This window comes from Aythya ferina (genome assembly GCF_964211825.1).
Source record: "Aythya ferina genome assembly, chromosome: 7".
NCBI classification, from domain to species: Eukaryota; Metazoa; Chordata; class Aves; order Anseriformes; family Anatidae; genus Aythya; species Aythya ferina.
Window position 1 is genome coordinate 24,601,517 of NC_140302.1, and position 13,476 is coordinate 24,614,992.

The window sequence follows — 13,476 nt, forward strand, 5'->3', positions numbered from 1 at the left end:
GGTAGGCAGCCAGTTTCCACTGAACAGAAGAGTGATTTTTCAGGATTTTCCACACTTCTGCGTTGTCTGTGGGACATCATAAGGATTGTCTGCCTTTGGTGACTATGTGTCAGCACACAACCTGTAAAAGCAAGAGAGATTTCTTTGGTTGGCTTGGCTGGCGTGTTGGAAATTAGGATTCCTACATGGGCGTTTGTGGTTATCTTTGTGGTTTAAAGACATGAGTCAATCTTGCTCTCTACCTACCAGTGATGATATCAGCTTGAGAGGTCTAGTAAATGTATACAAGAGAAGCAACTTGTCTTGTAACGGAGTTGTCTTCAAATACCCAAGGCCTAGATTGAGCCGAAACCTCAGAGCTAGGAAAGCTTGTGCGAATGGGACTTTGTTGTCCCTTTGTGTTGAAGCATTTTGCTTGTAAACATGGTTGGGTGGAGGAATTTCAGAGTTTAAATTTGAAACAGCAGCCCTTCTCGTGGAGGAATTGTCATTTGAAGGGATGAGTGTGATGCCTGTCAACCTGGGAGCTGAAACCTGGCGATTACTGAGGCCTGGAGCTGTAAGCTAACGCGCTTCTCCTGCCGTTACTGATTAACCAAGCGGGAGCTTTGCTCCAGCCAGAGGAGCTGGGGCCAGAAGATGAGCACATACACTTAATACAAAAGATCGGTGTATTTTTGTTCTGTGATGCTTTCCGTTGGGATTGCACCACTCTTTTCGCTGGCAGTCCTGAAGGGATCCGCTCTTCAAACGAGAGCGGTGTCGTAACACTGCTCTCCGCAGGGTGAGCCGTCTCATCAGGGCTGGGCTCTTCCTTGCTTCAGGTTCTCTCCCCCAAGAGGCGTGAATGAAAGTTGTTCTTTTATAGTGAGCTTTTATGGCAGTATAATCTCTTGCAGCGATATGACGGAGCCATCCACGACTGTTGATCTTTATGGAGGTGAACAAAGCTTTTTTTTTTTTTTTCCCCTACTCATCCGTGGGTCATCAGAGCAATGAAATGCTGACTCTGCCGCTCAGCTGGATACTCTGCTGCCAGCAAACAGTTTTAAGAATGATCTTGCCATGTCTGGTTTCCGTCCAGTACTCCACCTCCTGCCTGCCCTTTGCTCGGGGGGGGGGTTCAAAGTGCAGCCCTGAAAACCTGCAGCCCCCTTCCCATGCAGCGGTTACGTGAGGACAGGGATGAGCGGGTTGCCCCCTTTTATTGCTTGTGAATAGCTTGTCAGCAATTTCCAGTCTCCTACAAAAAAAAAAAGGGAAGACAATCTTCTGCCGGTGTGAACTTGTTCTTGATAAAAATTTATAATCTGGCACCGAGAGTAGGTGTGGCTGTGGAGTTTAGGCAAGCTGCAGGCTTAGTTCTTCCTATCTAGCCTGGGACATCTTTCCGTTTGAAGCAAGTACAGCACTTAGCTACAATTCCTGTGCACAGCAAGTGCAGACGGGCCTTAATTTAGTACTAGGGCATCCAGTAAGAGCCCTTGGTTAAAACTGTGCTAGTTGAATAGGCCTGAGTTGTGAGCTGTTCAGTAGCTCTGACTTGAGCTCCAAGGGATGTCACTACGTTGTTTTTGCTCTCAGATGGGTAAATTAGTCCGATATGTTTTGCTGGGTGAGTTTGTTGTTTTGTTTTCCCCCTGTAAGTGAGGTATGTGTGCAGGTAACACTTTGGCTTTCAGCTTTTAATCGGGTGTGTTTGTGTTGGTGTAGCGTGATGGGGTGAGGGTGGGTGGAAAAGCTTCTCTGAAGACAGAGGGTTCATGAAGACTTTCTGACAAGGTCTTGCTTTCTTCCAGCAGAGGGGAGGAAGAAGGAATAAATCCCTCACCAGGGACCAGGGTAGAGGTTGTGTGAGTAGCTCGCAGCATGGGCTGCACTGCTGTAGCTGTATGGGATTTATGCTGCTCTACAAACGTGAGTTGACCACTGCTGCATGATGGTTCCCTGCCGTCGTGGAAAATAACTTTTATCTTCTTGGTATTCTAGTTTGCCCGGAGCCTTTCGGGGTGGTTAGGGTTGAAAACACTGATAACTGCACGGCTGAATTCTAGGACTTCACGCTGCTGGGAGTGTTGTTCGTTCTTAGTGCAAGCATTCCTCCAAAACTACACGGATGGGGTTTCTCCCAGAGAAATCAAGATCCCTGTCAATATCTTTGTTTCTCTTACTGAAAATCCTGTGCAGTACTTTAGACTCTCCATCAGCTACTAAACGTTTGAGTGCTGATTTGCAGGAGCAACGACAAGGTTAAAAGCTTTCTTGTATCATATGTTTTCATGTGACCGTTACACGGATCACAAGATTCCAAGTTTTATTCCTTTTCCATATGATCGAGTGATGAAGTCGTCTTCTCTGTCATAATTTAGGACTGACAGTTTTGTAGGTCTTTCCATTTGTTTTATGAAGGACTGAGGTGTGTGTGGGAGCTTACGATCACCAATGTGGAAACGCTTTCCCAGTAGCTTACTGGTTTAATCCATCTCGTGTTGTACTGCTAGCAGGCTCCGAGGAGAACCTGGAACCCAAGGAGTTGCACAGCTTGCCCCGAGGGCAGCCCTGCTGGGGGGTGAAGGCAGGCTGAGGCTTCCAAACGTGGGAATCCCCCGAGGTTAGAGTTTGAGGAAGGCAGCTGGGGCAGTGAAAAGCCTTAATTACCTTCCTAATGGATGCAGCCTCCAAGATCTACAGCAATCTGTTGCTTCATGCCAATCATAGGGTTGAACCTGTCAGTGCAGTTGGGTGCGCAGCCAATGTGGAGCGAACACAGTAGCTTTTTTCCTGCTTTCCCCAATGCCCCTGGGGTTAAAGGTGGGGCTGAAGGATTCCCTGTGCTCTGTGATGCATCACAGATGGGAATCCCGATCTCTTCTCCTCCTCTCTGCAGCAGCACACCTGCTGTGTATAGGATGAGATGTCTACCAGGAGAGCTCTGATGTCAGCGGCTCTATTCTCTTAATGTTTTTCTTGCTTTCCAGAACAGCTGTTTTGAATTTTCCAGTTTTTGCTGTAAACTTTGAACAAGCTTTCTCTTTTATGTGTGTGAGAGAGAGGCTGGGCAAGGGGGTGGGGAGGGGGGAAGATGCACATACATTTGAGCGTTGAAGGCGCTTTTCTGACTCCTGGCCTGAAAGCTGGGTTTGGATTTGTTACTTGCATGCTGTTTGAATGTGATCCAGTGGTAAGAGGCCTTAATATGTTTCTTCTTTGTAAATCATCAACCTCACATCTTCCAGTAAAGGAAAGAATTTGGGAGAATAGCTTCCAAGAGTAATAGCCCTTGCAGCCCCACGCAATGCGCAGGCTCCAACCCAAAAGTTCCAAGGAAAATATTCAGAAAGGGGGAACTTGTCTAGCTGTATTCCTGACCATTTTGCAGTGAAGACAATGAAGGCTATGGAGCTTTGAAGAGAGATCTCTGTGTGTGTGTGTGTGTGTATATATATTTAAAGATAGATATGCAGCCATCCTGGAACTAATAACTGTTTCTGAATATCTTTCTCTGAAGTTAGAACAGAGAAATGAACAAAATCTTTTATTTTCCAAGTTTATATTGACAATGCTCTGCAGTCAGTTTGCTCCTTTTTCCTCTGTCCAAACAATCCTGAAAAATCACTTAGAGGCTGTGTCCAGGTACCCTGCCTTCTACTTACATCTACCTCCTGCCTAGTGGGAAGAGCTGGGTGCTCTGAGAAGTGCTTCAGGTGGACGATGCTGAGCCCAGGGCCAGTGTGAGGCAGCTGGTGGGCCTGGGCACATGGGTGGCATTTATACTGAACATGGGCCACCGTGTATTACCTCTGAGCAGTACTAAAACAAGCCTCCGGCCAGCTTGTGGAGGAAGCCTCAGTGTGAGCATTCTTTCAGGAGGGAAATAAATGCTCTAAACTGAAGAGATTCCTTTAACAAATGTGGTCGATCTTAACCGTGCTCTCCAGCACTGCAGCTAGCACTTGGAGCAAGGAGTGAGCGTGTACTGTGCTTAAACAAGTGTTGCCACAGCTAGAGGCAGCGTGGAGTTCTTGGAGCAGGGAGAGCTCTTGCTGTCGTAATGCTCACGAGCAAGTCTAACGAGAGAAATTCTCATCTCTGTGTTTTCTGTGGGCTTGGGGGTGGTCAGGACGTGAAAAACCTAAAGATATATCTACCTGCAAGAGTTTTTACAGATAGAAACGTTTTTTTTTTTTAACCTCATAATGACTTAAGCTAATGCATGCATTAGCTTTTGTTTTTCCTATTCCTGTTTCCTCCAAAGCAGAAGATGACTCAAGGAAATCAAGGGCATAACTATGCTCCGAGCAAATTGACAGAGAGTTGGCAGGGATCATGTGGAGAGACTGTGAGTCCATAAGCTACATGAGTGCATAATGGCTAAACAAACTTTTGGGATGGTGTTTGATGTACGAGGGAGCAGGTGGTGGGGCTGATGGGGAAGAGCCTCCTTACAGAGCAAGAATTTGTGCTGCCTTCACCCGGGATGAGAAGCAGACCTCTCCATTTTGCCAAGGTTCATGGTGTTTGCCATCAGCACGTCTTTCACATTCATGTTACCCTCTTTGGTAGCGTGTTAGATGAGTGCAGCCAAGAGCGCCTTGCCCTTGAAGGGGAAGTGTTTGGACAGCACAAGGAAATTCAGGAGATGAGAAGTGCGTACAGACTGTGATGCCTTCCCTTTGTGCCTCAGTTCTTTTGCTCTAGAGCGAGGACTAATTTTTGTTCCCTTTCATTGTATCTTCTGAATGGTTTAATGGGAGCCAGTCTGTTTCTGCTTTTCCCCTGTAATTTTAGATACATAATAGGAATTGGGTTTAATCTTCATGTAATAGCTTTCTTTTGTGATGATTGCAACTTTCTGTAGACACAGTCCCTGTAATGACCCAGATTTTTGTTTCTCTCGCCCTGAGGTCTTTGTCTGTCAATATCTTTAGTATTTTCTTTCTCCTTTCTGAAAATCAGTGCTCCGTACTCCTGGCACTGCATGGCAGAGGGTGGAGAAAATCAGGGAGAGCCAAGGAGACACTACAGGTGACATGAGGCCATCCACTAGACAAGGAGTTAAGGTGAATGTCCTAGTAGTTAATGGTTTATTCTGTGTAGCTTTATGGGTACTAAAATTACTGCTGTAAAGTTCATTGTCGAGTGATTTCTAACCCCTTACTGACCCAGAAGTTTTTAGTCTGTTTGTTTTCTTGCTGTGTCAGAGGCACCATTTATCCCTTTTATCCCGTGTGTCTTGGCTTTTGTTTTCAGACAGCTTTAAAGTAACATCCAGTTTATGATGGATTGTGCGCTAAATGTTTTTCTGTTTTGCTGGGCTGAAAACCTTAGTGGGCAAGTGTTTAAGTGTCAAGCCTGTTGTTATTGCTTACATTTCCACTCTTGAGGGCTGTGCAAGTAGTTCTCCTTTCTTAGAAGTGACAAGGTGGTAACCAAAGTAAAACTAAAAACTTTGGCTCTCCCAGGAGAAAGAAAGTCTCAGCTTTGCCTGTTCCAGCTGAAAAGATGGTTTTGTACCATGGGCAGGTTGGTTGCTCTTGTGGCTAACGCAATTAGCACTCTTAATTGCCATCCTTTTGAAGGAGTCTGGGTAAGACGGGTGCTGTGACATAGATCCAAGTCTGGTCTCGCTGCTGGTGAAATTTGGGATGAAAGGGGTGGCCGAACAGGGCTTTTCCCCTCGTTTTGTGCATGCTGTCGTGATGTGGGGAAACAGCAGCCCCCCAGCCTGCTGTTTGTCAGCTGTAGGTGAGATCTCTTGATAGTGCAGCCGTGCTCTAGGGTTGTCCATGTTAACACTATGCATGGCACCCTCCTGCTTTTTTTGGGTACATTACAGACACTGGGTTCTGCCACTTCTGGGGTGGCTGTGCTGGGCCCACGTGTACCTCAAGGTCGAGGCTGGCCTCGTGTACATGACACAGCTAAAGGAGTCTGTGTCCTGTTGATATCCTTATCACTGCGTCTCTCCGTGCTTCCGTTAATGACTTCCATGCCTGATTAAAGTGTCTGTTAGAACAGAAGCTCAGTGTTGGACTCGTAATCAAGGGCAGCATTGTGTTGTGCCAGCAAGAAGCCTTGCCGTGGCTGGGATCGTATTGCTCTGTCTAGCTCCATCCTGTGTCTGGGTTTCCTTTGACGTGGAAGGTAGGAACGGGATGGAGGAGCTGAGAATCTGAATTCCTAACCCTGTGTTGGAACAGGGAGATGAAGGGCGTGAAGTGGAGTAGGTCGAACGGCCTCTGAAGGACGCCCAAGGTTGAGATGGGAGTGTCGCAACCCCGGAGCTGCTAACCTTTTGAAGTGGCACTCAGTCATTGCCCTTGCCCCCACTCAGGCACATTTTTACCTGTGACATACCAAGCAAATCGCCTGCTGCCTCAGGTGGGGAAGGGCTGTTGAACCTGTTTGGCTTCGAGTCAGTCATTCTGGGCATTCCCTTCGTCTGCTCGGGTGAGGGTCAGGAGCCTGCAGAAGCCACCCGCTTGTTCCCACTTCTGACGTCCCCTCCGCAGGACCAGCACTTAAGGCAGAAGCTCCTGGGGTGGTGAAGTTGGTTGAGTTTAGTGACTGCTCACAAAAATAGTGGTAGATGTTCCTCCAGGGTCAGATAAGGACGCTGCAATGCTTGGGAACGATGTTTGAAGATCTTATTAGGGAAGAAATTGAACATTAAATTAGGTTTCTAGTTTGATTTAAAACTAGATACTAAGATTACTGTGGTTTGTGTGAGTTTTTTGTTTTTGTTTAAAAAAGCTTTGCAATTCTTGAAGCCAATAGCCATGTGCTGCTTTTCTCCATCAGAATAAACTGGTTTTAACATAGGTAGCTGACTGCATTCATGTCCATACAAATGCTGAGTACATTGTGAAGGGTCTATCTGTATCATGGACACATGGATGTGTCTTGACAGTGATAATGTCTCGGTGTCTTGGATATTTTTTAGCAAGTGACTGCTAATAGTAATACTGAACAAAGCAATGAACACTTCTGTTTGCATCTATTTTCTTTTCCAGCTATTGCAACTCCCTACAAGACTGAGACAAGGCTGAGCGTGGGGGTAAGGTAGGGGAAATCCAGAGGGAGGGAAAGTGAGAGAACTGCAGTTGTTCAATGCATGGGAGAAGGTTAAAGCATAAATACAGAAAATAAAAGCTCTGATAGAAAATCAGGGAAAAGAAATAAAACCTACTGATTTGAATAAGGACTGAAGTATCTGATCTTGCTCTTGCTCTTGCCACAGCTAACATGCCTCTGATTTGCTGTTTGTGCTTTTGGTGTATCTCAGTGATCCATTTAATGTCAATAAAACAGGTGCCACAGACACGGGCAAATCAGCTTTCTCCTTGTTGTTCCAGCGAAGGATGTGACTCATTGCGAAGTGATGGTTCATTTAGCAGAGCGGCTAAACTAAAAGTGTGGAACTTGTCAGGGTTTCCAGCGATAACTATTTCCTTTGGATGTTTCTTGTGTTATGCATGCAGCAAGGAAAATTTTGAGTGTGGACACTGGTCTTTTAAGAATTGATTTGCAGGATATAAGTTTAATTTGTGTGAGCCTCAATACAGGTAGTAGAAGCCCAGCTAGACTTGAAGCTACAGAAGAATATTAAATTGATCCCTTAATCTGTCAGTTCATTTGTCACTCCTGTTTTCTGTTTGGATGTTATTAGCTTGGGGATGTTTTTGGAAAGGGCACTGGGAAAACTTGCAAACATTTTTCAAACAAAAGATGGTTTGTCTTCATGGCTGGAAGGGCTGATTTGGACACTCACGCTGAATTTTTGTTGTTGTTGTTTGGAAAACTGAAGTTCTTAGAAGTTAGATGGCCTTGGCTTTCTTTGTTCTTTCTTCCGTCTCAGACATCTGTATCAGCTCTCTCACCGAGCTCTTTATCTTACTTGGCTTTTCTGTGGATGCCTGGAGGCCTTGGCTCACATTCTCAAGAGTGTCCACTGGTTCAAGAAGCCATCACTGCTATCGAATTACCTTGACAGCTGTTGTCCCATTTCATATTTGCCATCCCCTCCCCCTGGCTCCCTTGTGATTTTTGGCAGAAACTGTGGCTATTGAGCAATAAAACTTGGATCTGTGAATCCTGTTGCTGGTGGGAAAACGAGAGGAGAGCATACTAGTTAATGCCTTGCGACTTGACTTCTTGCTGATGTCTTATCAGTAGCATCTTTCTTTAAAAACAAAACCTACCACTAGCTACTCTGTTTGTGGTTCAAGTGGATGGTTCATTTACTGTTCATCCGGATTTGGTTGGTAGGTGCTGCTCTCCTAAAATAGCACACTCTACGTAGAGATACGTATGACAGGCTCTTGATCTGAAGCCTTTGACAAACTCCTGTGCCCAAGGACTGCAAAAACAGCTGGGATGCTAATGGTATTGAATATTCCTACAAAAGTAATCCATAGGGCACTGTTTGCTTTGTCTTTGTGTTAGCTTTGTTCATGATCCTGCCCCTGCTTAACCAGAAATAGAGCTCACGTAGTACCATTTGATAGACTTTAAAGATGACCCTACAAGAAGCCTTGATTAGATTTGAATTAACAAAAAAAAATGGAAGTGTTATCTAGGGGCGGTTCTCTTGTGCTTTGGGATTTCATTGCCTTTTCTTTTAAATGCAATCCTAAAACACTTCTGACAACTGACAAGTGGGACCAACCATCAGAAGAGAGCTGCCGTCTCTGTAATCCTTTCCTTTTGAAGATGCTCGGCGTTTCCTTTGTCGGTTGTTTGAGAAGTTGGCTGATGCATGGCATGCTCTAATCTCTCCTGATCATTCCTCTTGTCCCTGTTGGAACATGTCAGCGGCTAAATTTTGTGTAACATACTGGAAAAATTAGGGAGGAAGGAAGGAGCAGATCTTAATTGGAAAGATGACTGACAGGAAACGATTAAGGTACACACAACGCTCAGTTCTGAGGAGCTCATATAAGGAAAGCATATAAAAAATTCTTCTGCCTGCAGTGCGTGTGATTTACTAGCTGATAACATCAGTGTGAAATGTAAAGCTTGTAAAAGTCTGGATCAGACCAGCCTTAATGCATGTCTTACAGCTCCCAGATTGCTGTGCCGAAGGGGGAAGCCTGGGCTCCTACTGGCACATGTGCTGGGACTGTTTCGTGCGTGTCGGTGGAGAAGGGAGTTCTGAGCAGTTGGTGAATGGTTCTGCTGCGTGTGGAGTGAAATCATTGCTATGGTCTGGGGCTGTAAATTTAAGGGATGGCAGCCCAGGGCCTCATCCTGGTAGGAGTCGGTGGGCTGTGGCACGTTGTGGGGTCCTCCCAGGAGGAGCCAGGACACAGCACGACCAGCTGGGAGCATGAAAAGCGTGGGGTTAAAGACGGTGTCCTCTGACTTTGGAAAATGACTATTGTGACAACATTTCCCTTATATTTCTTCTTCAGGGATTAACAGAGAGAATGGATTATATCTAGATTAAAAAAAAAATGCATGAAGTGCCCCTCTGCTAGCTGTCACGCTTGAGCTGCAAGGTGGGATGCTCGGGTTTGTGGTTGACATACAGGGAAATAACTTTCTACTGACTTTTTTCCCCCCCTGTCCGTCTGAAGAAAACAAACTCACAAGGCCTCAATTTGGTGTACAACTCGAGTGAAGTTTTTTCTTATTTAAAAAAAAAAAAAAAAAAAAAAAAGGTAATTTATCCTTCCTGCCCTGCATCCCTCGATATTCTAGCACTTAATATAAGCATAAATAAGGTGCTCCTTGGGCTGGTCACTTAACGGAGATCACAGAAAGCGCTAGAAACACTTGAGTTTCCTGCGATCGCTGGCAAGCCTTGCGTTACGCAGCTAGGGTTATTGTAGCAGTAGGGGACTTGTTAGTTTTCCAACTGCAGTTCCCAGTGAACGTGTCTGCTCTGCGGTGTGGACTCCTGCATGTTCAATGTTAAAATAGTTCTATAGCTTTCAGGCATCTTGCATTTCAAATATGGGTGGAGAAACAAGTGTTGGCCTTTAAGGCAGGGCTTTCAAAGCTTTTCGATATCAAAGGCCATGTTGACAACTTGGCAAGCGCTTGTGGGCCCGTGTGTGTTAGATCTTTAGGATATGAGCTGATTTGCTGCAGGCGTTGGAAAGGATGTTTTGCATTGTTTAAGTGTATTGTCAGGTGTGTTATGCCCCGTCTTTGCAGCGTGGCTGCTGAAGTGTCTCCTGCTTTTGTGCTAGCCTTGGCTTGCTCTCCCGTCAGCCACAGATGGGGTTAACTTGGTGCTGTGGTCTCCTCCAGCTCCTGTCTTACTGTCCGGTCTCTTCTGCTTCAACTGCTCTGGTGGAGACTCCCAGCCCCTGCTGCAGGGCTGTAGCAGCTTTTGGGGAGCACCCCAGGCTCAGCCAGCAGGTCGCAGGGTGGAAGGAAGAGGCTCAGCCTCTCCCTGCTGTGGGAAAGTGGTGGGGTTCTGCAAACCCGGGAGAGCAGCCGGTTCGGGCAGGGCAGAGCCTGTCTATCCTGGCCAAGGTCTCAGAGGTCTTACCAGGTTACTTGTTTGTTGACTGTTTGAAATACCAGCGTGTCTCTTCCGCTCCGCTCGTGCACTTTCCAACCTCACCGAGCGGCTGCTCTGCTTTCTCATGCTGAGTGCAATAACTTTGCTCAAATACTGCAGCGAAACAACACCTTTAGAGGATGGAGAAACATCTTACCCGTACTTCGTGACCTGTGCTGTACCTCCGTAAGGAAGCTGATTTGCACTTGGAGGCAAGTACGAAGCTCAGCGCTACAACAGATTGTAGAAGGGTAAATGCAATATGCTCAGATGCACACAAGGCTTTTACATCAGCTCTGCTGCAACCAGCATAGCTATGGCGGTGCAGAGTGTGACCAGGATAATTGTTTGGGTGCCTGTCTGCCTTGTGGATAGGTGTTATTTAGCCAGAGCTCCATGCAAGCTGCAGCTGGCTCGCTCGCTGGAAGGAGTGAAGCTGGCATGGGCGCATCCGCTTTGATGTGTAGTCACAGGTTTTGGACTCAGGTGGAAGCATAATTGGAGCTACATTGTGCTGCGTGGAAAACTAAATGCCAGATCTGTAGCAGTTTAAAGCAGCAGCAAGTTCTCCTAACGCCTGGTCATGTGCTTTCGCCACAAAGACCCTGTTTCTTCTTTTACTTAACTGAAGAATTCCATTAGATCAAAAGCTAGTTAAGGAAAATAGAGCCCCATGTGGTCCTGTGTGGTTACTTAGGCAAGTGCTATTTTTAGGAATCCCAATTGAGTAAGCCCTGGCTCTCGCTGCTGTTAAAATCCGTGGAAGCAAAATTAAAACTTGTACCTTCAGCTCAGCCGCGTGTAGGCCGCTTGGCTCTACCCACCTGGTTTTTCCTCACTTGTCCCTCCCCCAGCTCATTCCTTGCCTTGCGGGGATTTCTGCCTTTCCAAGGGAGAGTTAATCAGCTCCTTGTGTGGGGAGATGTGGAATAGGGCAGGTAGGGAGTAACGACTTGTTCCCATCCTGCACCTCAGAGGGTCATTATCGGAGATGTTAATGAGCTCTTGCCCTCCTGTCCTAGGGCCGCTGCTCGGTTGTTTCTCCTTGCTTTAGGTTTCCAGTTTCAGTGCTGTGTGGAAGATGCTCCTTGCCTGCTGCTCTGCCTACCAGGAGTAGAGAGCCTAGGTTTGCAAAATGTGACTTGTTTGCAGCTTTTTCACCTCAGTGCTGCTGGATGAACCTTCTTGCCTGCAAAATTTTCTGTACAGTCCTTCTTGACCAGCCTTGCAGGATCATTTAGGGGGCTGGGGTGGGGCGATGAAAGGAAAGACTTTCTCTAAATCCAAGAGAAATGGCAAACAGATTCCTCTCCACAATATCACGTCTGTGCTTACAACATGCAGAATATAGATTTCATTGGTTATTTTTGTGAGTATTTGTCTCTCAGTTGGAGCAGAAAAGCAGGGGAGGAGTAAGGTGGAGGGAATGGCAGGAGAAATAACAAGAGGCTAAAGCCTGAGAAAGCGTTGGGAGTGTGGTCCAGAGAAAGCCTGCTGAATGCTTTTGAGCAGACTGAAAAGGCTGAGAAGTGTAAGTGGGTACTTTGTTCTGTTTCATACTGTTTGTACAAAGTTATTTTCTATATCTTTTTTTATTTAAGAAAAAAATATTATGAGGGGATCACTGCCACAATTCTAAGTAGGAAAATACATTCGTAAGGACCTGGGTATTTGTCTAGAGTACTTGGTTCGGAAGTGAGGGTGAACGGTGTCTTGAGTCTGAAGACCCTCTACTGGCTCATAATTTCCTTCAGATGATGTGATCACCGCTTGAAGAGGCCTGTGTCTAAACAAAACCTTTCTGAGATCTCGTATCAGGGCTAAAATTTGCATTACTGGGCTGTGTGGGGAAAGCACTGTATAAAGCTCTTCTACCTAAACTCAACTTTCTGCTGACTATTTATTCACAGAGACCAAAAGGGATGTGGTTGCTGCTTCTCAGGGCTAGAATCTTTTTCTATCTCGATGATTCGGAGGCTTTACTGCTTCCAATCACAGAACAGAAGCCTAAGGAAATAATCCCAAATTCTTTGAAAAATGTGGGACAGATAACCAACTAAGCTGCCCTTCACACGGACTGATGATCAGAAACAGCATCGATATTGAACTGCTGCAAAGATTGACTGTACAAAGCTGCAAGACGGAGAGCCAGGAATTACCGTCATGCAATATTAATCATTTTCCTTGCAGAAAAAAAACCTGAGGCAGCTTAACTGAAGAACAGGCCACTGTCAAGCCACGGGGTAGAATTAGAGGGGTTTAATGTCCCGTGGTGACAACCACTGGACTGCCTGGCAAGATGGGACATCAAGTGAACTGAACAGACACAGCATTTCTCACTTGTAGCTGGAGAAGAAAATGTGCATTGTGATGCTGTTTAGTCTGTCAGACCAGTTCTGTAAATGTACTTTTTTGCCAAAACTCACACTTTCTGGGTGGCACTGCAATGTGTGACTTTGTAAGCTTGCATGCTAGTCAGCTTTTTCTGACCTTTTTTCCATCTCTGAAAGTTGTTGCTTCACCAGTGGTATTTTCCTATGATTTTTATTATTCTTTGCCATCCCACAACTGTATTTTGTGCTTTAGCATGGTTTTCACCTGAACTTCCTGATGGGATATTGGGTGGCCTCGGCATCGTCGGTAGCATGCCTTCATTTTGAAGAGAGATGGTAATTTTAAGATAGATGTTTTGCAAGAGACAGGTGAGAACTGCAACTTAGGAGCAGTTAAATCCCAGCAGAGTTTTTAATTGTTTTCTTATGTTGGAAGTTTTCTGAAAAATCAACTGTGGACGTGTTGTGTTTCGGAGCACGCAAAGCAGAAAGCAAAAACTGACTGAATTTGAGAGGCTGAGAGCCACGGTGTTCATTCAGCATCATATTTGCCTTCAGTTGAAGCAAGAGGGGATGGTTAGTTCCAACTGTGTTACCTTTAAATGGCAAATAGCATTGCTATTCATACCT

The 13,476-nt window shown here is 45.7% G+C and overlaps 1 protein-coding gene across 7 annotated transcripts in view; it reads left to right on the forward strand.

Annotated features, from left to right (window-relative positions):
* CNNM2 (cyclin and CBS domain divalent metal cation transport mediator 2) overlaps window positions 1-13,476 on the forward strand; it is a 111,743-nt gene that overhangs the window by 9,293 nt on the left and 88,974 nt on the right. Inside the window, exon 2 of one of the 7 annotated variants that reach the window (XM_084526273.1) lies at window positions 12,424-12,645. The exons of the other annotated variants lie outside the window; for them this stretch is intronic. Coding sequence (XP_084382399.1) covers window positions 12,424-12,461 — 38 coding nt within the window. The 3' untranslated portion in view covers window positions 12,462-12,645. Of the gene's footprint in view, window positions 1-12,423; window positions 12,646-13,476 lie in introns of those variants that run through there. 7 annotated transcript variants of the gene reach the window in all.